Here is a 23,258-nt window from a genome sequence, read left to right on the forward strand (position 1 = left end):
TGTGTCACTCTCTAGAGAAGCGGTGCAAACAGTCCAACTGTCAAACGGACCCAGACAGGGAATCCACAAACAGGCAGAGTCACAGAATGGTTTGAGCAAGAAAATGCCTACTTTCTAAAAGTGGCACTTTCAAACACACAATCTAAAAACAACCTTTACCAAAAGATGTATTTTTAAATTGTGAGGTTAGAGACCCCAAACTCCAAATTTCTATCTGCTCCCAAAGGGAATCTGAGCTTTAATGATATTGGGCAGCCCCCATGTCAACCTATGAGAGAGATAGGCCTTGCAACCTAAAGTGAAAACCGAATTTGGCAGTATTTCACTGTTAGGACATGTCAAACACATCAGTACATGTCCTGCCTTTAACATACACTGCACACTGCCCCTGGGGCTACCTAGGGCCTACCTTAGGGGTGCCTTACATGTATAAAAAGGGAAGGTTTAGGCCTGGCAAGTGGGTACATTCTCCAAGTTCAATTGACAGTTTAAAACTGCACACACAGACACTGCAGTGGCAGGTCTGGGCCATGTTTACCGGGCTACTAGTGTGGTTGGCACAGCCTTTGCTGCAGGCCCACTAGTAGCATTTGATTTACAGGCTGTGGGCACCTCCAGTGCACTTTACTAGGGACTTACTAGTAAATCAAATATGTCAATCATGGATAAGCCAATTTAAACCTAAAATGTATATAAAACAGCAAAAACAGCAAAAACAGAGTCCAGCACACAGAAACAATCTGGGAAGCAGAGCCAAAGTGTTAGGGGAGACCACGCCAAGGATGCCAAGTCTAACAAGTATCAGCCAGTTCACTTATATCTTTATAGACAGTGTTTGCACTACACAAGACCAAACATAAAAAAATAGAAACAGAGCTCATTTTATTGCATTCTCATCTTGGTCTATTTGGAATGGTGTGGTCACAGTCCGAAATAGGCAAGAAGGATTCCTTTCTAAATGGCATTTGGCTTCCGATGAAAGCATTTTGTACAGTGCCAGTACTCTTACTTTCACAGGCACCAGAGCACTGACGTAAACGTGGACCACATTTGATTCCACACGTGTGCACTTTATCCTACTCCAGACTCCTTTCTAACGGATTACTGAAGCACCCAGACTGTTCTAATTACAAAATGCAGCAGGCACGCCCATCCATTGATTATTTTACATTGATCGAAAACAGCAAGCAATAAGTTTTAATCTGATGGAAGGATCATATATCAAAACAATGAAGTAGAAAGGATTACACTTCAGAACATTCTTTCAAAATAGAGCTTAGTGGTAAGAAACTTCAGTCACAATCCATGAGCTGTCTACAGCACAAGCTCACATCAGTAAGAAGGACTAGGGTGTCCTACGCCAGAAGCAGGCACAAGCTGAAAGTGTGAACGCCCATACCTATGTAGCGGATCCGGAAGCCCTTCTTGTTGGTCCCGTGGTCTGCTGACCAGCGCAGAAAGACTTCATGACCCGAGCTGCTCACGTTAGGAGAGGTGGCGTAATCTCCACTCAGAGAAATAAGCAGGGGACTGTGGCTGTTCGGCCCTTTAAATAAGAAAAATAATATTTTAGGTTTGCAAAGAATGGTAAATCCTACAAAGACACAAACAAAGTTGTATCTATGGATAAATAAATCCCAGTTACTAGTTTGACCTCGATAATGGGGACTAGCATGGGGATCTTGGTGCTTAATGCACCTAAATCTGCTGGTCCGTGTAATTATTGGGCATTTTTACTGTCAGCAGTGCGCAATGCTGAAATTCAGCAGAAAAAAAACTGCAGGACTGCAGTGTAAGTCTTCAAATTCCTAATGATAATGTGTGGGGCAACAGGAGTCACGATATATATCGCAATTAACTGGGTCACTTACAATGAGAGCCTTTAGGTTTATCATTGAATATCAAGGGACACACCATAAATGAGCATGGGACAAACTCACGACCAGGAAGGAAAAGCATTAAATTAGGAGAAGAGAACTGAGATAAATAGGAACCCACTGAATTAAGGGCAAGGGACGGACAAAAGGCCATTCCAGGCCTATATGTGGTGCAATAGATCTGTTATAAACAGCTATCTGTAACGAGACCCAAAAAAGGAACATTATTTGACACTTTCACACAAAAGATTTCATCTCGAAAATTTGAGCCTCATGTATTTTGCACGTCCCTTTTCTGCAATAAAAAAGACATTTTATTCTCGTGCAAATTGTTTTAAGCTTGACAGCTATGAAATAACTTGAAGGGCACTTTTACCGTCGAACACTTCAAGAATGTCAAACTCCTTCTCGGTCTGGAAAAATTCGAAGTAGAGTGTAATGTTGTAGCCTTTCTCCACGTTGATGCTCCACGCACACATCTGCAGGTTCGGATAGCTGTCCGGGTACCCGGGGCTGAGGATGATGCCGGTGGAATCTAGGCGCATCTCATTGGCCGGACAGAGGACTGTGGAGTGAAAGAAAAATTCATAAGGCCCAATTCTCTGTGTTTTTCAATAAAACTGAAGTAGCCTGCAGGCCATGTCATAACTGAACCATAATTTAATTTGATGCCTTGAGAAATGGGTTTCGGATGTGATTGTGTTCATTATTTTTGGTAATGGTTACTAGGAAGAGACCCAGAAAGACCAAAACACACTTCCTTTATCTTATTTTCTAATCTTATTGGTGAAAATTACATACGTTGTTATAAACTGTGGGTGAAGCCATATAACATTCTGAATTCTGGCCTTGTGTGTAAAGAGAGCTGTGCAAATGATATATAAGAATTTTTTGAGTCAGAGATGGGTTTTAAATATTTCATTCATAAGTTACTGCTAATGTAATTTCTTATTCATAACAGAAGTTCAAGAATAGTGGCAGGTTGATTTGCACACAATAATATTTTTGTTAAGCTTAAATTGTGCTTCAGGGCACACCACAGGTTAGACAACATCCCTCGTTCCCATGGTGATGTGCTGGAGTTAGTGCTGGGACGAGTACTACAGGAGAAGGTGCAATGCTAGCAAAGGGCATAACTGTTCCCAACCAGCAGGTCGAAAGACTAGAGAATTACATTTCCACCCTTAAACTATGAACGGACATTGAATTCTCTGCACTCACAAGTAGGGAACTCATAAGGCTTTAACATGTCAATGCCCTTCTACGGGGGATGTGGACTGGGGATCGAGGGGAGCTTCTGATATTAGTAGGTCCCTGTCATCATGTGTCTCCTTGAAACCAAACCCCACCTGAGCAGCCGTTGTGTGCCTCTATTTCAGTAATATCTAGAAGGGTGGCCTGTGCCAGTAAACCGGGAGCTGCAGGCTCCTGAACTGCAGCTTGCCACTTACACAGGACATTTAGCCCTTCGCACATGTGACATTAGTTTTATGAATCATAAACATTTTCATTGTTTTTCGGGAACTTAATTGGCATCGGACGATTCATATGTTGAAATTTGAGTACCGGGGACCTCTTATTTGTTCTTGTTGATATAGGACCACCCTTACATCACGTAGCACCATCAACTGTTAGGGCCTTGCCATGTAGAGGCCCAAAGTGCTTGACAGCAGTTGTTATCCATTGAGCTGGGTAGCACTGAAAATCGGTTATCAGTCAACACCTCGTCTGAGGTGACTGTACGCTCCACACAACACACCTGCAGAGACAATCCCTTTCGTAGCTCTGATAAAGTGGAGGTGAATGTCAGGGAGGAAAAGAGATCAAGTTTTAGAAACCCTTGCTGAAGCACATGAAACCTACCCAGTACCAGAGTGCATAGTATTTCATTAAGGGCCAGATGTATGAAAAAAGAAAACATAAACTTTTTGTGATTCACTAATAGGAAATCGCAAACTGTGATGTACTACAGTGTGTGCAATACTGCTTGCGATTCTCAAATGGGTCAGTAGGGGTCAATATTCTTGAGACAGGTCACAACTTGCAAGCCATTGAGAATGGCCAGCACTCACAGGGATGGTGGCCTGCTGGGGTCAGCAGACCACTATGTCCGTGACTGCTTTTTAAATAAAGCAGTTTTTTTGTACTGCAGCCTGTTTTCCTTAAAGGAAAGTGGGATGCATTACACAAAGAAACTAAAATGTTTTCTCTTCATTTTGTAAGAGTAGGCCACTGACTACTCTTAAAATTGTTTTCCTTTGGGGACCCCTTTCCAGTTGCGAATGGGTTACAGCCTCCTTTACAGAATCTGTAAAATATGAATGTTTTGTGACCGCATTCTGTTTGCAAAACATCTATATATTCCAGTGCTATTCAGTACTAGGTAGGAATGCCCTAAACACGTCCTTTCCTTATTCCGAATGGGAAAAGCAAAATGCGATTTTGTAACAAGTTACAGAGTTGCATTTTGTACATGGCAACATTTTTTACTGGTTGCAAACAGCTCAATGGGCCCTTTGTAACTGGAAAAATGGTTTATACATCTGGTCCTAAGGTTCTTTAGCTGACAAACTTTTTTCCATAACAGTGCCTAATTTGTTGTTATAAACTCTTCACAGACGGTCGACAAATTCTAGATTTGTGTTGCAGCTGATCACACAACAGGATATGTGCACTTTCAGGTATACAAAGCAATACTCTAAACAATTGCGCCTGGGCTGCAGCTAATTAAGTAACTACTTTTAGACATGCTAATCATGGCCCACTTTGCTTTGTAATTTTAAGTTTTTATTTTCTCTACCTTTCAATTAAATGTGTTCACTCCCTTTCATCATTTTATCTGTGTGTTTTGTTTATTTCTCTATTGCCTTTATCAATTCTTTTGTGCTGCTTCTCTGACCATTATTTGTTCCATGGCCAGGCCAAGAATACCCCTCTTTTTCCACTGGGCATTTCCACGTTGGTCTGGAGCCTTTGGAGGCCAGATTTTAGGGCATGGGCAATGCTGTCCAGATAGCCTTTCCGTGGGCCAACTTAATTTCACTCATGTGTTCTTCTTGTGCCTCAGTAGGCTTTCTATTCATATCAGATCTAAATTAACACTTGAAAAACTGTTAAAAGAACATGTGGAACATCTAACTAACTTCAATCGTGCCTTGTAAGCTACTTTTATCTTTGTTAATGCTTTCTATACAATTTTTCTTAACCGGTGTAGAGCTTTGGCTAAAAGTGCTATAGTAACTAAAATAAACAGCACTTATTTGGTGTAAACTTAGCTGCAGTGCCCAATTTTGTCCCACAAAAACAAAAGAGACACAGGTGTGTCAGACATCTCTGGCCTTATGTCAGATAGTAGAATTTAGACAAAGGACTATGGGCATCCAACCAATTAGTAGGCATTCAAATGCAAATAATAAATGAAGTGAGTACTAGGTGCTCACAACATAACTCTGTTGCCTCTATCATAGAAATGATGAGACAGTGTGGGCAATATGCATGGAGCTTTGGGGACTGGGTCTGGTGAGAGCAGACATTTCTGATTCATGGAACAGGTTGGTATTCTTTATATCAAAGCAAGGGATTAGAAGGAAATCATGTTGTATGGACTGTAATGGAGGGAAATTTGGCATGTATATGGACTTGGTTCAGGTAAAGCATCAGACCTGTGACTTGGTCTATCACACCACATTGGCAGACGTGTTTTACTTGTATAAATGATCGCATTTACAACCCCATTTACATTACGTTTTTGTATTTCTACGCCAATATTGTTATATTGCAAGGACTTTTAAAACTGCCTAGGATTACTGTAAGAAAACAGTTACTAGTCGTGGAGAATGTGGGTCCTATCCAAGTAATATGTCCCGAAATCCTGCAAGGTCAAACACACAATTTCAATATTTGAAAAAATGCCCAACCCCTAGAAGCAATAGCATAGAGGAGACAGGCTTAGCTTAAGAAAAAGTGCAAAGTATCTAGCAAATTCTAAATCAGTCAAAAAGTCAAAACAAACTCAATAAAAATATCACAATTTCCTAAATTTCAGAACATTTTAATAAGAAATATACCACCAAAGCTGACAAAAATCCAATAAGAAGAACTGGAGATATGAATTTATATAGTGTTAAGGCAAAAAGCAATAAGGAAAAAGTAAAGCACCAACTACAATTGGCTGTTTGCGGTTGACAGGAACCTAGGTGCAAATCAGGCCAATTGTGATGGAGTGCAGATTGTATACACTAAGCAGGTCATCTTGGTCAAAGTTTTTACCTTCTGGAGTTGTCTTTTTTTTTTTTTTTATAGAGGTTGAAATCCTAAAGTGTGGGAAGGTTGAAGACTGTATGCACTAAAGTCCTCTTGAAATCAGAGAGACGCTGGCTTTGGAGGGAAAAGATGTGAGCGGTAAAAAATTCAACATTTCAGAGCCAACAAAGTCCTCTCATTTGGTGGACATTTTTTACACCTTCACCCAAGACAAGATGTCTAGCTTCAGATTTAGGGCCTGAATTAGAGTTTGGCATGCAGGCTACTTAGTCACAAATGTGACAGTTATTCCATCTGCCATATTAGAAGTGGCATTGGCTATAATGCACTTCTAATATAGCAGACGGAATATCTGTCATGTTTGTAACAGAGTGATCTATCTCCCAGACTCTAAATTAGGTCCCCTGTCTTTTTTATGGAGCTCAAACTGCTGCTGCGGGGGCAAACCTAAAGCTGTATAATAAATAGTTGAATCAAAATCAAACACTTCTGAAGCTCAGGAAGTCTTGGAAGGCCACAATTTTTAAGTCCAACTTTTTAGACATTCTGGGGCACCTCCTTTTGGCCACTTCTAAGGGTCCCAGGACCTCAGGGACAGCAATTAGGGGCCAAGACACAATCCAGCCGAGCCCAACAGTAAGGTCCATTCCAGTTTGGAAATGACCCCTTAGTCACTTCATGAAAAAGGTGTCTCATGAATAGTTATGACACTGGAGCATCACAGCGGGTCAAACAACGGACCCTTGGAGCCCACTTCTTAGGCCTGGGTATAGGTAGTAGCAGGCCCAGCCATCAAAATCGTCTCAAGGGTTAGCTCCAGTCCATTCTTTTTTATCACAGGTCAAATAGGTGTACTGAGGAGCTTGACATATGGAAATTTGGTGCTACTTTTGTAAAATTCACTAGTTGGGAGAGGGGTGACTCCTGGACACTCCCTGATAAGTAGGCATACATTTTCCAAAGGCAAACGTTATCACTTTTGCAGCACATCCTGTGCGGGAGCTTGTGGCTCAACTAGGAGGATTGTGTTTATTGTAATGAGTCACACCTTCCCACTTAACCACTCTAAACTGGTTCTGATGTTAGCTTCCCCCTCCACTGACACTACAGCCAGGAAGCTAAAGTTTGTTTTGGGATCAAAACACCTACACATCCCTCTCTTCCAGGCTTCCCTTATCCCTAAATTATTTAAGTACAGGACTCCCTCTGGTCTCTTGTAAGTTAGTGAAGTTATTGGGCACTAATAAACTGCCCTGCTTGGATTAACCTGTGTCACATTTGCCACCCCCCAGCCATCCTGCCATGCCCATGCTATTGTAGCTGCTCTGAGAGCAGTATTTCTCACCTTCTCAAAGTAGCACTGACAAGCCAGCTGCACACAGGCCAAATTCTAATTAGCCTGCAGGTACCTCAGGCAGGAAAAAAGCATTTGGGAGCTAGGCACCGTAATAACATGTAAAAATTTAAATCTTACATGTCCCACTTTTAAATACAAGGCACCCTAACTTGTAGGTTACAAGCCCTACTTTGAAGAGACATACTATATATATATATATATATATATATATATATATATTAATTTTCAAAGAACGGTGCAACTCGATTTAAGCACCAAAAGGCTGCACAATATTCAGAAGCTCGTGGAAAGTAGAGAATGAAAACAGTCACCAAAATTCGTTCATGTGAGGAATCGTCGGCTTCATTTATTAGAAAAGTTCATACACTAAACAAAATTGAATAAGTGGCACTTGCAAAAAATATAAAATATAAAATGAAAATCCATTAAGTGCCCAAGATGAACAGCAAACACACGCTGTACCAGCCAAAATGTCGACGCGTTTCGGCAACAGCCTTCAAGTGGACTATATATATATATATATATATATGCATTTGCAAGGACTCCTGCCCCAGTGCACGACCTTCACCTCCGGGCAAATCCAGAAACACTGCACAATCCAGTACACAAAGACTTGCTATTAAATGGTTTTTTTTATTTCACCATTATAAAGTGCAAAGTGTGAGGTGGCACATAAAATATATATATATATAATAAACAGTCCCTGCTGTTCTTCCAGATTGTGCCTAGCAAAGTCGGTGCACAGCTGCGGGCGCAGGATCCGTAATAAATAAAAAAATGACTCAGTTAACAAATGGCACTCCAAGCAGCTTCAATGTTTACTTAAGGCTTATTCAATCTTTTACGAAGTAACAAAGTATCAGCTTGCAATAGCGATGCGTTTCAACCTTTACGGTCTTCTTCATTGGCCCAAATCATTGATTTAAGATAAAAGACTGTATAAGCCTTAAATAAACATTGAAGCTGCTTGGAGTGCCATTTGTTAACTGGGTCATTTTTATATATATATATTTATATGTACAGCCCTCAAATTAAATTTAAAGCCATTGGTGTATTTTCTTAAACCATATACTGTGGTCTTAATGGAAAATTAAGTATCACAACTGGAGGCCAGTGCACTGTGCCATGTTTTAGGGTTCAGAGCACATCCACTGGGGAGTGAAACTGACAGCATCTGTCCATAAAAAATTAGGGTGACCTAGAAAAAAGGGGCAAGCTACATGTCTGTTGGTTGGAGCTTTATATTACTTTACATTATAAAGAGGCCTCATGCAAAAATTAATAACGTTGGCTAAACGTGTTCATTTTCACTAAGTAGTAGGTCTGAAGAGTCACTTTTCTTAATATCTTTTTGTAAATAATTGTTTCACAAGGTATGTATACGGTACATCTAAAGCATACATCTAGCTAAAAGGCAGCGAGCACTGTACATGGTCAAAGACTTTAATAAAATCAACACATAGGAGGAGAGGGGGATGAGTTGTGATGGTTAATGTATTTTCATGTACTGTTCTTTAAAGTGGTGAGCCTTCAACTCTTTCCTAAACTGGAGCAGCTTTGTAGCATAGATACAGGGATGTTACTTCAGATTCTAGGTGCATAGATGGAAAATGCCCACTGACATGTTTTTTAAAATACTTTTTAGTCTGCATTCTGATGGCGTCCTAGCTGTGGGTGAGCTGAGATCCTCCAGAGATGGTAAGTTTGTCTGCAAGATAAGCAGGGTGCCAGTCGTGAAAGCTCTTTGTGTAGTTAGTTTATAAGATGATGCAGTTTGGAAAGAGGAGCCAATGGAGTTTCATTAGCATGTGGTTATGTGATCATATTTCTTCAGGCACTGGATGAGAGGTGATGCAGCATGTAGGATGCATCTGACAGGTGCCAGCATAGAGTCTGGGAGGCCATGGAGTACAACATTACCAACATCCAGATGTGAGAGTATGAGAGCTTGAACAGCAACCCTCAAAGTTGATTTCTGCAAGAAATGTTTTTACTCTCTTACCAGGCCCTCTTTGTTTTTTTGGCAATGTGTTACTTTTAGGTGAGGTTGGTGTCCATAGTGAATCAAGTGACATTGCATTCAATGAAAGTTGGGGTTTGAAGCAGTCAAAGTTCATGCCATTAATCGAGGTTTGTATTTTATCTTGCTTTTAACCTTGACAAATAGCAGGAATTCTGTCATGGTTGGTTTGAGCTTCAGGCGGGTGCTGCACATTCAGGTCCGATTGTGCAAGCAGTGTTTGAAGCAAATCATGTCTGAAGCAGAGGAGACTTTGTAGTAGAGTTGTGTATCACTGGCATATTGGTGAATCTTGATACTGTTACTTGTGTGTAGAGCACTAAGTGGCTCCATGTACAGGTTAAAGATGACAGGAGACAGTATGGAGCTCTGGGATGCCCCAAAAGTGATAGGGATATTTTGTTAACTGACCAAACCGATGTGAACATACTGGTGTTGGTTGGAATGGTAGGAGAAAAAACAATGAAGGATACTTCCAGTGAATCCCATTCAAGAATCTAGGGTGTGTATGAGTGTGGGATGGCCGACTCTGCCAAAGTCAGCTGAGAGGTCCGGTGATATCAGAAGGAAGGGGTAATTTTCATCTGTGGGAAAGAGGGCATTGTCTACGATGTCTAAGGTAGCAGTTTCTGTGACGCAGCATGATATGAAGACAGACGCTATATACTATAATAATTTGAATATGTTAAAGGTATCCTAAATAGCTATTTTTCTGCATGGGGTGTTAAAATAAGTTATTATTACACCTCAAGGCATTTCCTTAATTCCTGAAGTTTTGTTATTATGTTATTGGATAAAAACATTTTAAATATTGGGCCACACATTATGCTTGTATTCATTCATGGGCCTGTCATAGTCTTGATATAGAAGAAAAACAACACCTCATGGATAACAAAAGATCAACAAAAATACATATTTAGTAGATTCAAAGGAACTAACTTTTGATGAGAAATGTTTCACTGTAGTTTCCATCACTTTGTTCATTACTGTAAATAACTATAGAACTATACCCGCAATCTTCTTTAATACCTTACTGACTATACCGGAGGGCTTTATTACAAATTTCAGAGTGTTTTAAAATGATACTGTAAGGAGGACTTTCTTGATAGTAAAATCAATAAAAACCTTGACAAGTTGGAGGTGTTCCATCCATCTGGAGTCGCTCTCCTAGTCTGCAGGTGAGAATCTCATTACCAACCAGTGTGAAGCCTGGTGAGCACTGGTATCGAATGATGTCACCTACAAGGCAATAACAGTGTTACAGAACAACTTATAGTGACTTTGTGATTTTGAAAACCGTGATAGCATTTATATAATGATCTTTATTACCTTGCATATAAATAGGCACATTTCACTTTATGGTACCAATTGTAAAATAATAAAATGGACGCCACCTGTTCCTTTAGGTGTACCTATAACTCCCCTATGAGCCCTAAAGAGTGAAAGATATATAGATGTGGTTACCCATGGTCATTGGGCTAAATAATGTATGCCATGACACACTTTTCAGGTTGAAAAAGCCATGTTGCATGTAGAGAGTACCTAGGCAAACAGTTTGAAGACTGCTCCGTTCAGTGTGAGCCTAGACAGATTTGTATATTGTTCACCTGCCTAGCATGCAAGCTGAAGTCACATGTATTCTTGTCAACATACTTAGACAGCTCCGTTAACATCATTTATGAAGTATAATAGTCTATATTTATACATATGTTACTATGATTATGGCATTCATCTGACCCATTAGCACTTGATATACAATTTCATTTACAAATTTTCCTATTGCTTATAAAGAAAACATTTTAGTGGGTCTTTGTAAAGTAAATGTACTTCGTAAAGCTGACATTGACAAATTGTGATAATATAATTTTAAATAGACCAGTCATAGCCTCAAAGATTACATTTATATTACATAATATTAAGCATTTCAAATTTTAAATCACTGAAATATTTTCCACGCATGTCATGGTGAAACATCAGTGTAGATTGATTTCCACAAATCAAGATGAATCAGCTACTCAAACGGTAAAGAAACAGTCAACATGTATTCAGTCGACTGGGATATTCAATGGCTTATAATAAGGTAAACCAGATACTCATGTTATTAATGACCTTAAGTTGTCCAAGTATGATTAGGTCAAAAGGGAGCTCATCTCCGAAATACTGTCAATTGAAGGCCAAAAGATGACAACATAACTTCAATGTATGGCATTTGAGAGACGGAAACTCATCTTATTCTAGCCGGTCATCAAACTTGCCAAACCTAGGCTTTTTTCATTAAGGGTGATAGGAAGGATTTTTATTTCCTTTAACGTCCAATGCAAAGTGTCAATTTGGTGTTTGAGTTCTAAGTAAATCTGTTAATTTAAATCCTGAAACTCATTTCAGATCAGTAACACATGTTGGGTACTAAGTAAGCCTGGCCTGAAGAAATATGGTGTAGGACTCATTTCTGGTAATGCAAGGACTAGCATTTATACTGTAATGCACTGGATATAGATGCATGTGAGTAAAAACTTCAAGGTACCTCAGTGGTCCAATTATTGTATACACTAAGGAACTTCATCAGAGAGAGGAATGAATAAACAAGAATTGACTGAAACAAAGTGTGTCATTTGAGGGTACATGTTTTTCTCGAGCTGGATGCGTACCTACTTTGTAACTTGTCACTCTCTACATTGCAGTAGCTTTGGATTTGTAATCATTAGCACTCAGAATTCTAGGTCTTATTAGTTCTGTGTTGCTTACAAGACCAGTAGGCAAGGTGCATTTGCATAAAAAAACAAGACTTATTAAATGATACTCTGATGGTCTGTGATGTGGCAGCAACCCTCAACTGATTATAGGGAGTATACTGTAACTTACTTTGTTCCAAAGTCTCTATATTGAATTAAAACTATGGAGGAGCTTTGGTTCTCCAGGCCTCTTTGAGAAAGCAGCTCAGCACCTACATCTAATGGATTGACATTTTCAGTAACTGGCTGGTGCAAAAATTTAATTTGCAGTAAAGGACTGATGTGAGCATTTTTGCACCATTCACCTGGTGCACAGGTGCAGGCTTCCTGTACCATGGCCCCAGTAAGGAACAAACGAGCTTTAATAAAATGAGTACCAGTCTGTCAGTTGTAATTAAGACATTGGGTCTGATTTTGAGTTTGGTTGAAGGGTTACTCCATCACAATGGTGACGGATATCCCACCTGCTGAAATATAAATCCTATAGGATATGATGGGATTTATTTGTTGGCGGACAGGATATTCCCCACTGCTGTGATGAAGTAACCCCTCTGCCAAACTCTAAATCAGGCCCATAGTTCAGTGGTAATTTATTTGTTAACTATATAACTAATAATGTTATTGTTATTAGCAGTTGTAGATGTATAGTTGTATTGTAACTACCAGACAGACTGTTTTCAACATCACTGTACTTAGTTTTAGATTTAGCCTTATTAAATCAATAATACTTTCAACTAGGAAGCAACATGTTATCCTTTAGTAGCAGAATTCAGTCTTGGTGGTTCACATTTTATTGTATTTCTTGGAATAAAGGACTAAGGGGTTTTGATAAATTTTCTGCTATAACATTTTCAACTTCACCAATATAGAAGAACTAGAGATTCAAACTTCTGAAAATCGGCAATATTATTATAAACCTAGCTTCCTAAAACTCAGTATGGATGTTGTCCAGTTCAGAACATGAGTTAAAAGCTTCTAAATTTCTACTTAATAGTAAAAAAATGCTCCCTGTTGTAGAGCACAAAACAACAATCTCAAAAGTTAATGAACAAATGGTTGTCACTGAACGGCTACTGTAATGTACATAATTGCCTTGTGTTAAACTAGTGTTGATCAACTATACGTGATCAACATTTACAATGCGGATGTCCTTTTTAATTTTAGCAGGCACGGTTATCCCATTTTGCTTCCTTAATCTGAATGTGAATTCTTGCCACTTTTGTAATTAAGCTGCCACCATAAATAGCAAAGTGCAGGCCCGTAGCTAGTAGTGTAGTTTGGGGGACCTTGGCCCCAAAGGATAATTACAGCATAAAAGGGGGCTCATTATGGGCAGGGATGTGGCTCCTCCCACTTATCCTTTTTCTGTAAAGGCACTAGAGAGTGAGATTTTAACAGAGGTAGCACATTTGGTGGTATTGTTGTTAAAGTATTCTAGTTTGACAGCTGCATCTGGTAAATTGTATTACATGTAATTAAAAGCACAGCAAGAAATAAACACTGTTTTTTTTCACGCAATGTGTGTCAAACGGTGTTTTGAAAGCACTTCTAAACAATAAAATTGATAAAAACTGAATGGAATATAAATGCAATCATACATGGGGTTGTGCATTCTCCAGTAAGGCACCTTTAGGGAAACGTATGATACGTGCCACAATTCTAGGCACATTTTAATAATACCAATTGACAACAATTCATGATAACTGAATGGGTTTTGAAAAAAGTTCTAAACATCTTGACACATTTTTGAGCACAGAGACTTGGCGCCTACATTTTTATTGTCTCACTGTCAGTCAGCAGTGCTGCCTTGTGGTAGAGACCAGTCAGCTGGAGAGAAATACAAGGTAGGTCAAGCTCTTTGGGACACAGCTCGGGCAGTGAGTGTAGCAATGTACCTACTTCTATTAGTAAAAAGAAGTTAGAACCTGCCAGGCAGCCACTCCCTGTGTCATGGGCCTAATGCTTAATTTGTGCAGGTTTTTGGTGGTGGCAGTCACCAGCACTCATGTTTAGGATGCCAGACTTAGGGCCTCATTACTCCATTGGTGGTCGGACCAGCTGACCATCAATGCCGTGGGTAGGATGCCACTGTCATACTGATGGCATCCCCCCCACCCTATTACAATGTTCCCACCCGTCAGTCTGGCGGGAACGGTGCTACGATATAGTACTCAGCTCCCTTAAGCAGACAGTGCCCATTCTGACGGTGCTAGGCAGGGGGTGGGTCCGTGTGAGGTAGGGCAGTGCAGTGGCCCCCCTGTGGCCACTGGCACTGGCTTTCTGCCACCCTTTTCATGGAGGGGTGCCCATGTAAGCAAGCACAGGTCAGTAACCCAGTGTTGTGGGCATTCCGTCTGTGGCCATGTATCAGTGTCCCTGTGCCATTCAATTGTCCTGGTGATGTGTTTAAGCATCAGTACTTTAGAGTGGGTATCTCAGTCTTCCATTTTTAATTTCCCTGTATTCCTGCTGTTAGCCATTGTCCCAGCATCCATGTTTGAGCCCCTTATCAGCATTCTGGTATCACTGTTTCCAAGTAAGTCTCCTAATGTAGGTGTTGGTGCTTCTATGACTGTTCCAGTGTCTGTGTCTTAGTCTCAATGTTTGTGATACCTGTCAATATTTCAGTTTCACTGACCCCGTGTCAAACTCCCCATCTTAGTAATGGAATCTCTGGCAGTGTTCTAGTGTCTGTGTCCCAGTTGCATTTTTCCTGTATCAGTTCCTCCACTACAATGTGTTTGGGTAAGCAAGCTGTCAATATCTGCATTTCAGTGCACTAATATCATGCCCTCCCAATGTGATATATCATATTACTGTACTGCTATTGTGTCCTAGTGTCAATGTTCTAGTGTCCCTGTTTTAATGTCTTTTGCCACTGACCTAGAGTCAGTGTTGATTTATCTCTGTTATTATACTAGTGACAGTGCATATTTGCAATTGCTCCTGTGTTTGTCACTTTGTTAATTTTATAGTGTCAATCTACTTTTGTCGCTGTAGCCATATCAATGTCCGCAGGTCAATGTTTGCTTTCATGTGCCAGTTAATTTAGTTTTAGTGTGAGCACCTGTGTCAATATATCATGTTAGATTTCCACATAATGTCATTGTTTGCTTATGAGCTGCTTATCCATCCACTTCTAAACAATTACAGAAATGATAGGCATTTAGAGCTGAGGTTAAAGATGAATAGTTCAGCTTATCTAAAAAAGGACAAAGGATGTTAAATGTTTTAGTAAGGATAGTTTGAAAAAAGTTGTAAAATAATGGAGCAGATTTAATAAATGTTAGCGCAAATCAGCACACCAACCTACATTGCTGCATTGACTTGTACAAGGGGTAAACACAGTACAGAGCTGTATCTTCTAAAATGTACTGCTGCTGTTTTCTGTGTCTTTGTTAGTGCAGAAAAAAGACTGCCTAGTCCCATGCACACAACTTTACACCATGGTGCAAAGGTACATATGTTGCCTAGTTTTTTACTGGAGGCATGGTCTTCGAGTACAAAAGCCTGTGCCCTGTAGATTTTTTATAACATTTGACAATTGAGTGTGTGATTACTGCAGAGTGAAGCACACACACATAGGGGGTTATTACAACTTTGGAGGAGGTGTTAATCCGTCCCAAAAGTGGCGTTAAAGTGACGGATATACCACCAGCCGTATTACGAGTTCCATAGGATATAATGGACTCATAATACGGCTGGTGGTATATCTGTCACTTTACCGTCACTTTTGGGACGGATTAACACCTCCTCCAAAGTTGTAATAACCCCCATAATGTGTGAACTGTTAGGAGAAACAAAATCATTTGGCGAACCTCGTGCCTTCTTGAAGCAGAAGTTATTTTTTTAAGCAAAGCCTAGTCTTGTTATATCAGTCCAACAGGCTTTGCATCACAATACTTGACTGCATGTGCAGCAATGCCCAAGTACTCCCTTCCTTAATTTAAAATAGTACTGTTAGAAATTTGGACGTTGGTTGAGAGAGAAGTGAGCCTTTCCTATTCAACAGCCACAATCCTTGTCAGTGTGACCCACAAAAGTCACTAAATAAATCTGTGCAAAACCGTCAGGTAGCTTGGCACAAAAGCAGTCAGGCTTAAGTTAGAGCAGAGGCAATGTGTAAAGCATTTACGCAGCACACAAAACGCAATAGGGCAAAAACATCAGACAAGAAAAATCCCATACCAATTTAGAAAAATGGAGTAAAATATGTAAATTTCTTTAGACCAAAACGACAAACATCTAATCAGTAGAACTGGAGGTATGCAATTTTAAAGATTTTGAAAAAAGTGGGGTCAAAAGGCCAAAGTACCAACTGATGGTATCCGATCATGCTGGACTGGGACAAAGTCATAAGTTCAGGCCACTGTGATAGAGTGCAGGGTCCAGATTCGATCTGGTGTGGCCAACAGAGCATTGTACCTTATTGTCTTAGTGCACGGTCTGTACAGTATTGCTTTGGGAGCCTTCACATTGCACAATGTCAATTCCGATTAAGCTATGCGGCGAGGCTTTGTGGGGCTTTGTATCACTTTTTATCCATTCTGATGAAGCTGGCAGCTGTGCGCTGAGGCATTGCAGCTTACTGCTGTGTGGTTAGGCTTTGAGGGGCTTCATGCTGGTTTTGGTGGATCCTTCATTAAGGCCAGAAAGAGCACACTCTGATGTCAGCCAAGGGCCCAGGACCTGGGTAGGCACCACTTTGGGATCAGAAACACACCCTAACAGAGGCCAGCAGGAAGGTTCAGTTGTAGGTCCATTGCAGCTGGGCAGTTGCCGGGAGGACTTTGGAGCTTGTTTTATCCCTGTATCTCAGAACAGGTCCGTCAACTGACCTTTGGAGTCACTAAGTCTGTGATGAAAGGACCAGATCTAGTCTTTCTTCTCAGCAAGCACGGAAGGGCACAAACAGCAGGGTAGCTGGTGCCCTCCTTCTGCAGTATCCACAGGTACAGGAGTATACTGACGGCTGGGTCTTAGGCTCCTATTTTTATACCTTGTATCTTCTTTGAAGTGGAATATGCTTCTGGAGATTTCCCTTTCAGAGCCAGCTGGAATTTCCTGCCTTTGTGCCTTATTCACAGTCTGTTTGTGGGCCCATCAGGCTATTGTAAAGTCCTGTGTGTGTGAGCTGGGCCACTGCCTTTGAAGTGCAAGTGTGGTAAGTGGCAGTTCTGCCGCCCCATCTTGCAAGAGATGACCCATTCAGTCAACATTCAGGCCCTATATTGTGATGCTGTCTAGGAGGAATACAGAACCGTCAACTGCCAACCATACCAAGTCATGTGCCCCAGGAACAAGCTGCAGGCACCAAATGGTTAGGACTATAAAATGTAAATTTTCTAAAAGTAGCATTTTCAGGATAGTGTCTTAAAATCGTAATTTACTATTAAAGCGGGTTTTAAATTAGTCTCAGACACCAAATATGATTTTCCTACCTACTCCCAATGAATGTCATTTTTTTCAATATAATAAGGTAACCGAATATTATCCTATGGGAGAGTAGGCCTAGCAGTAGTGAAAAATGAATTTAAGGGGTTTTCACTACCAGAGCATGTACAACTTAAAGGTACACTTCCAACTTTTAAAATGCAATATCCCCTGCCCAATATGCTGTTGAGGATGTACACTAGGTGTGATTTATATAGATTAAAAAGGGAGGTTTGAACCTGGAAAATTGATTATTTGGACAGGTCAAAACAGCAGTTTCAATCTGCAAAATGGAAGGCCTAGGACGTGTTTTAAAAAGGCTACTTCAGTGGCACAATTAATACTGCAGGTTCAATAGTAGCATTTAATTTACGGGGCCTGGGTACCAGTAACACCACTTTACTAGGAACTTTCCAGTAAATTAAATGTGCCAATTGTGTGTAAGCCAATTTCACCATGTTTGAGGTAGTGGGCACAAGAACTTTAGCATTGGTTATCAGTAGCAAAGTGTGCAGAGTCCTAAGAACAACAACAACAAATTCAGCAAAAATAGGAGCAGTGTGTCAAAAGGTGTGGGGGAAGACCACCTTAAGGCTGACAGATCTAACATTTACTAACAGCGGAAGGAACAACATGCACCAAGAAAAGGGCACATTTCCAGTGCAAGATACCTTCTGCCCTGAACACTAAATCCCCCTCCCAGACTTTGCATTGGCACATAGTCTTAGTAAATGTCCTCAAATGTTTTCCCTGGAGCGAGGGAGAGGGTGAGTTGACAAGTAAAACATGCTTTATACTAATATGCACACTAGTGACTCATGCAGCTTTATGTTCTGGCGGCAGATTCACTCCGACTGGCAATGGTGCCTGCCTGACTAACTGAGGATGTGAGGAAAGGCTTTCCCCAGGTGTCAGCTAACACTTGCATGTGACAGGACCTCTTTGAAGTTAAACAACTTCCTTGGCACAACCTAGATGGCCACCTTGCCAGAGGAACAGAACTCTTCCCTAATCTGAGGTCTTTGTCTCAACGCTAGGAACATGTTCACGCCTCATCAAGGGGGCTATTCAGGTCCGGGGTGACTGTAGGAGCGCATAAAATTGGCCTCCAGAGTTCTTGGGAAGGGAAAGGGTAACATCTTAAAAGTACCTCTTTCCAAAAAAATTATTACAAATCCAACTATACCAGTGAATTGGGATTATAATAAATAGTTTTAAAAGTCGAAGTATACAATTTGTAGCTGTTTTGTAGCTAGAGTTAACATTATTAAATGTAATATTGTGTCTCAGTGATTTCCTATAGAACAGCTAAACTTGCAACAGTTAAAATACCTTCTGCAGCCTTTTCACTGTAACAACATGTGTAACATTAAACTTTCACATCAAAAAGAGGTTCTGACAAATTAATTAATTTTAAGTATTGTGGTTCAACTAGGAATAACTCATACATTCACTCATTTATAGTCAGTCTATAGCATTATTCCAGGATAACAAAAACATAGGGCTTAGGGTATTAATTTGCCAGCAGTCCAGAGACACACAAGTGGAAACTTTTTGCAGCCTTTCCCACTATGCTTTGCCAGTGCTGTAGCCATGAGGGTGGAGGAGGGACACCTGGGGGGGACAGGAACCCCCTGTTGCAATGCTTGCCACCCCAAAATTAAACAGCCAGCAGGCCGGGTTCAGTGCTCAAGGTGAAGAGAGAGTTCTACAAACAAAACCATAGCTCATATTAATGTTTCTTTCACCTCTGTATATAATACCTGCACTGCATTGTGAAGCAAACTTCAGACACTTTCCTTAATTTTCAAATGATAAGCCAAACTGCTACTGTATGGACACTGACAAAAAGGGGTCAATTTTATAACATTTTGCACAATGCAGTGCAATCAAAGGCTCTTCCAGCGAGCCATGTGCATGTTCTTGTACCATTGTGCAGGAACGTGTGATTAAGGTCTAGTGTAGCTTTTTTACTGGAAAGCAAACTTTCCAGTACTACATATTATGCTTAGTCACTGTTTAAATATTTTCCCAACTTGGATGTGTACTGTACAGTAGAGGACACGTATAAAGTTTGAACAGTTATGAAAAATGATTTTGTTTTTTCATTTTTAATGGATCGAAGAGGCATTATATTTTGGTGCAAAGCCCTAGCTATTTTGTTTATTAAACAGAGCTTTTCATTAAGTTGGACATACACAGCACCGTGTCCTTCCTGTACTGTGTCACTCATAAGCACGCATACACCTAACACATACATTCAATATGCACACACTGTACAGTACTACATTCTTCATGTATTTTACCACTCATGCTCACATACGCCCAGTACCTACATTGAACATGCACATACTGCCCTGCACTTCATCCTTCATGTCCTGTACCACTCACAGGCCCACATATATCCAAAACATGCATTCAACATGCACACACTCCACAGTACTGCATTATCCTTGTATTGTACCCTTCCCAGGCACACATATACTGAGCGCAGATACACTACTCATGCACTCCACAATCATAAGTAGGCCAAGGAGTGACTTAAGCACACAGCAGTGGATCTTCAAAATGAGTAAGCCTGTAGGCCTCAGTCAAGTGATACAGGTTAAAAATAAAGGACCTGTTCACTTCTACTGATCACTACAGGGTGTGTTGCCACCACCATACTTGTGCTGTTTAACTCCTGGGTGGTGAATGCAGTAGCCTTTCACCACTATGAGGGTAGCACATTAGGCGCCCCTTATAGGAGGCTGGCCTGGCTTATAGTGGGTACCTGATGGTACTTACACCTTGTGCCAGGTCCAGTTATCCCTTATTAGTAGATTAGTAGTGTTCTACCAGCTTAGGCTGATAGAGGTAGCTACAGCAGAGCAGCTTAGGCTGAACTAGGAGACATGCAAATCTCCTTCTATAAAACTTATATCATATAGCGCTATATCATAAGAAACACAATACTCAGAGTTACTAAAAATAAAGGAGGTAAGTAAAATACACAAAATATACACACAAACCAAAATCAGGTAGGTAAACAGTTAGAAAAGTAGTGCAAACACTGCAGAATACAATAGGATGCAATAGGATACAATAGACCTCGGGGAAACACAAACTATATACTCCAAAAGTGGAATGCGAACCACAAATGGACCCCAGGCCTAGTGTAGTGTGTAGAGGGTCACTGGGAGTGTAATAAAAACACTAAGGGTGTCCAAGATACCCCATCCCAAGACCCTGAAAAGTAGGAGTAAAGTTACCCTACTAGCCCAGAAACACACTAAAGTCGTGATAGGGGATTCTGCAGGGACAACAACTGACTGCAAAGCACTGAAGAAGGATTCCTGGACCTGAGGACCTGTAAAGGTAGGGGACCCAGTCCAAGAGTCACAAAAGTGTCCAGGGGGGCAGGAGCCCACCAAACCCCGGATGAAGGTGCAAAATGGCTGCCTCTGGGTGGAAGAAGCTGAAGATTCTGCAACAACAGAAGATGCCAGGAACTTCTCCTTTGCACAAAAGATGTCCCACGATGTCCTGGAGGATGCAGAGTTGTTTCCATGCAGAAAGACTGCAAACAAGCCTTGCTAGCTGCAAAGGTCATGGTTGAAGAAAATGGGTGCTGTCCGGGCCCAGGAAGGACCAGGAGGTAGCCCCTTGGAGGAGGAGACAGAGGGGGTGCTCAGCAATACTGAGAGCCCATGCAGAAGCAGGCATCACCCACAGAAGCACTTTAACAGGGTCCCGCGAAGCCGGTGGTCAACTCAGCGAGTTGAGCAACGTAGGACAGAGTGCTGGGGACCAGGGCTATGCTGTGCATGAAGGATTCCTTGCAAAAGTGCACAGAAGCCCTAGCAGCTGCAGATCACGCAGTATACAAGATTACTGTCTGGCGTGGGGAGACAAGGACTTACCTCCACCAAATTTGGACAGAAGGACCACTGGGCTGTCGGGGTCACTTGGATCCAGCTCCTGTGTTCCAGGGACCACACTCGTCAAGATGAGAGGGGACCCAGAGGACCGGTGATGCAAAAGTTTGGTGCCTGCGTTAGCAGGGGGAAGATTCCATCGACCCACTGGAGATTTCTTCTTGACTTCCAGTGGAGGGTGAAGGCAGACAGCCCTCAGAGCATGCACCACCATGAAACAGTCGAGAAAGCCAGCAGGATTAGGCGCTACAATGTTGCTCGTGGTCGTCTTGCTACTTTGTTGTGGTTTTGCAGGCATCCTGGAGCAGTCATCGGTCGATCCTTGGAAGAAGTCAAAGAGGGAGATGCAGCGGAACTCTGGTGAGCTCTTGCGTTCGTTATCTGAAGAGGAAGAGGAGAGACCCTAAATAGCCCTCAGAGGAGGATTGGCCACCTAACCAGGTACGCACCTATCAGGGGGTCTCTGACGTCACCTGCTGGTACTGGCCACACAGAGGCCTCCATTGTGCCCTCACACCTCTGCATTCAAGATGGCAGAGGTTTGGGACACACTGGAGGAACTCTGGGCAACACCCCTGGGGTGGTGGTGGACAGAGGAATGGTCACTCCCCTTTCCTTTGTCCAGTTTCGTGCCAGAGCAGGGGCTGGGGGATCTCTGAACTGGTGTAGACTGGCTTATGGAAGGAGGACACCATCTGTGCCCTTCAAAGCATTTCCAGAGGCTGGGGAAGGCTATTCCTCCCCAGCCCTTAACACCTATTTCCAAAGGGAGAGTGTGTAACACCCTCTCTCAAAGGAAATCCTTTTTTCTGCCTTCCTGGGACTGGGCTGCCCAGACCCCAGGAGGGCAGAAGCCTGCCTGTGGGTTGGCAGCATCGGTAGCTGCAGTGAAAATCCCAGAGAGCTAGTTTGGCAGTACTCAGGGTCCATGTTGGAGTCCCAGGGATGCACGGGATTGGCACCCAAATACCAAATTTGGCATGGGGGGACAATTCCATTATCTTAGACATGTTACATGGCCATATTCGGAGTTACCATTGTGAAGCTACATATAGGTATTGACCTATATGAGGGGCACGCGTGTAATGGTGTCCCCGCACTCACAAAGTCTGGGGAAATTGTCCTGAACAATATGGGGGCACCTTGGCTAGTGCTAGGGTGCCCTCACACCTAATACCTTTGCACCTAACCTTCACCAAGTGAGGGTTAGACATATAGGTGACTTATAAGTTACTTAAGTGCAGTGTAAAATGGCCGTGAAATAACGTGGACGTTATTTCACTCAGGCTGCAGTGGCAGTCCTGTGTAAGAATTGTCTGATCTCCCTATGGGTGGCAAAAGAAATATTGCAGCCCATAGGGATCTCCTGGCACCCCAATACCTGGGTACCTAGGTACCATATACTAGGGGATTATAAGGGTGTTCCAGTGTGCGAATCGGAATTGGTAAAAATGGTCACTAGCCTGCAGTGACAATTTTAAAAGCAGAGAGAGCATAAACACTGAGGTTCTGGTTAGCAGAGCCTCAGTGATACAGTTAGGCACCACACAGGGAACATATATAGGCCACAAAGTATGAGCACTGGGGTCCTGGCTAGCAGGGTCCCAGTGACACAGGCAAAAACAAACTGACACACAAGTAAAAATGGGGGTAACATGC

The 23,258-nt window shown here is 41.6% G+C and overlaps 1 protein-coding gene across 1 annotated transcript in view; it reads right to left on the reverse strand.

The window, feature by feature from the left end:
* The window catches only part of CSMD3 (CUB and Sushi multiple domains 3), a 2,682,374-nt gene that overhangs the window by 414,065 nt on the left and 2,245,051 nt on the right, over window positions 1-23,258 (reverse strand). The window contains exons 46-48 of the mRNA XM_069220640.1: window positions 10,643-10,756; window positions 2,254-2,442; window positions 1,400-1,546 (exon numbers count right to left, since the gene is read on the reverse strand). Coding sequence (XP_069076741.1) covers window positions 1,400-1,546; window positions 2,254-2,442; window positions 10,643-10,756 — 450 coding nt within the window. The remainder of the gene's footprint in view (window positions 1-1,399; window positions 1,547-2,253; window positions 2,443-10,642; window positions 10,757-23,258) is intronic.

Source organism: Pleurodeles waltl, chromosome 2_2 (genome assembly GCF_031143425.1).
Source record: "Pleurodeles waltl isolate 20211129_DDA chromosome 2_2, aPleWal1.hap1.20221129, whole genome shotgun sequence".
Classification (NCBI taxonomy): Eukaryota; Metazoa; Chordata; class Amphibia; order Caudata; family Salamandridae; genus Pleurodeles; species Pleurodeles waltl.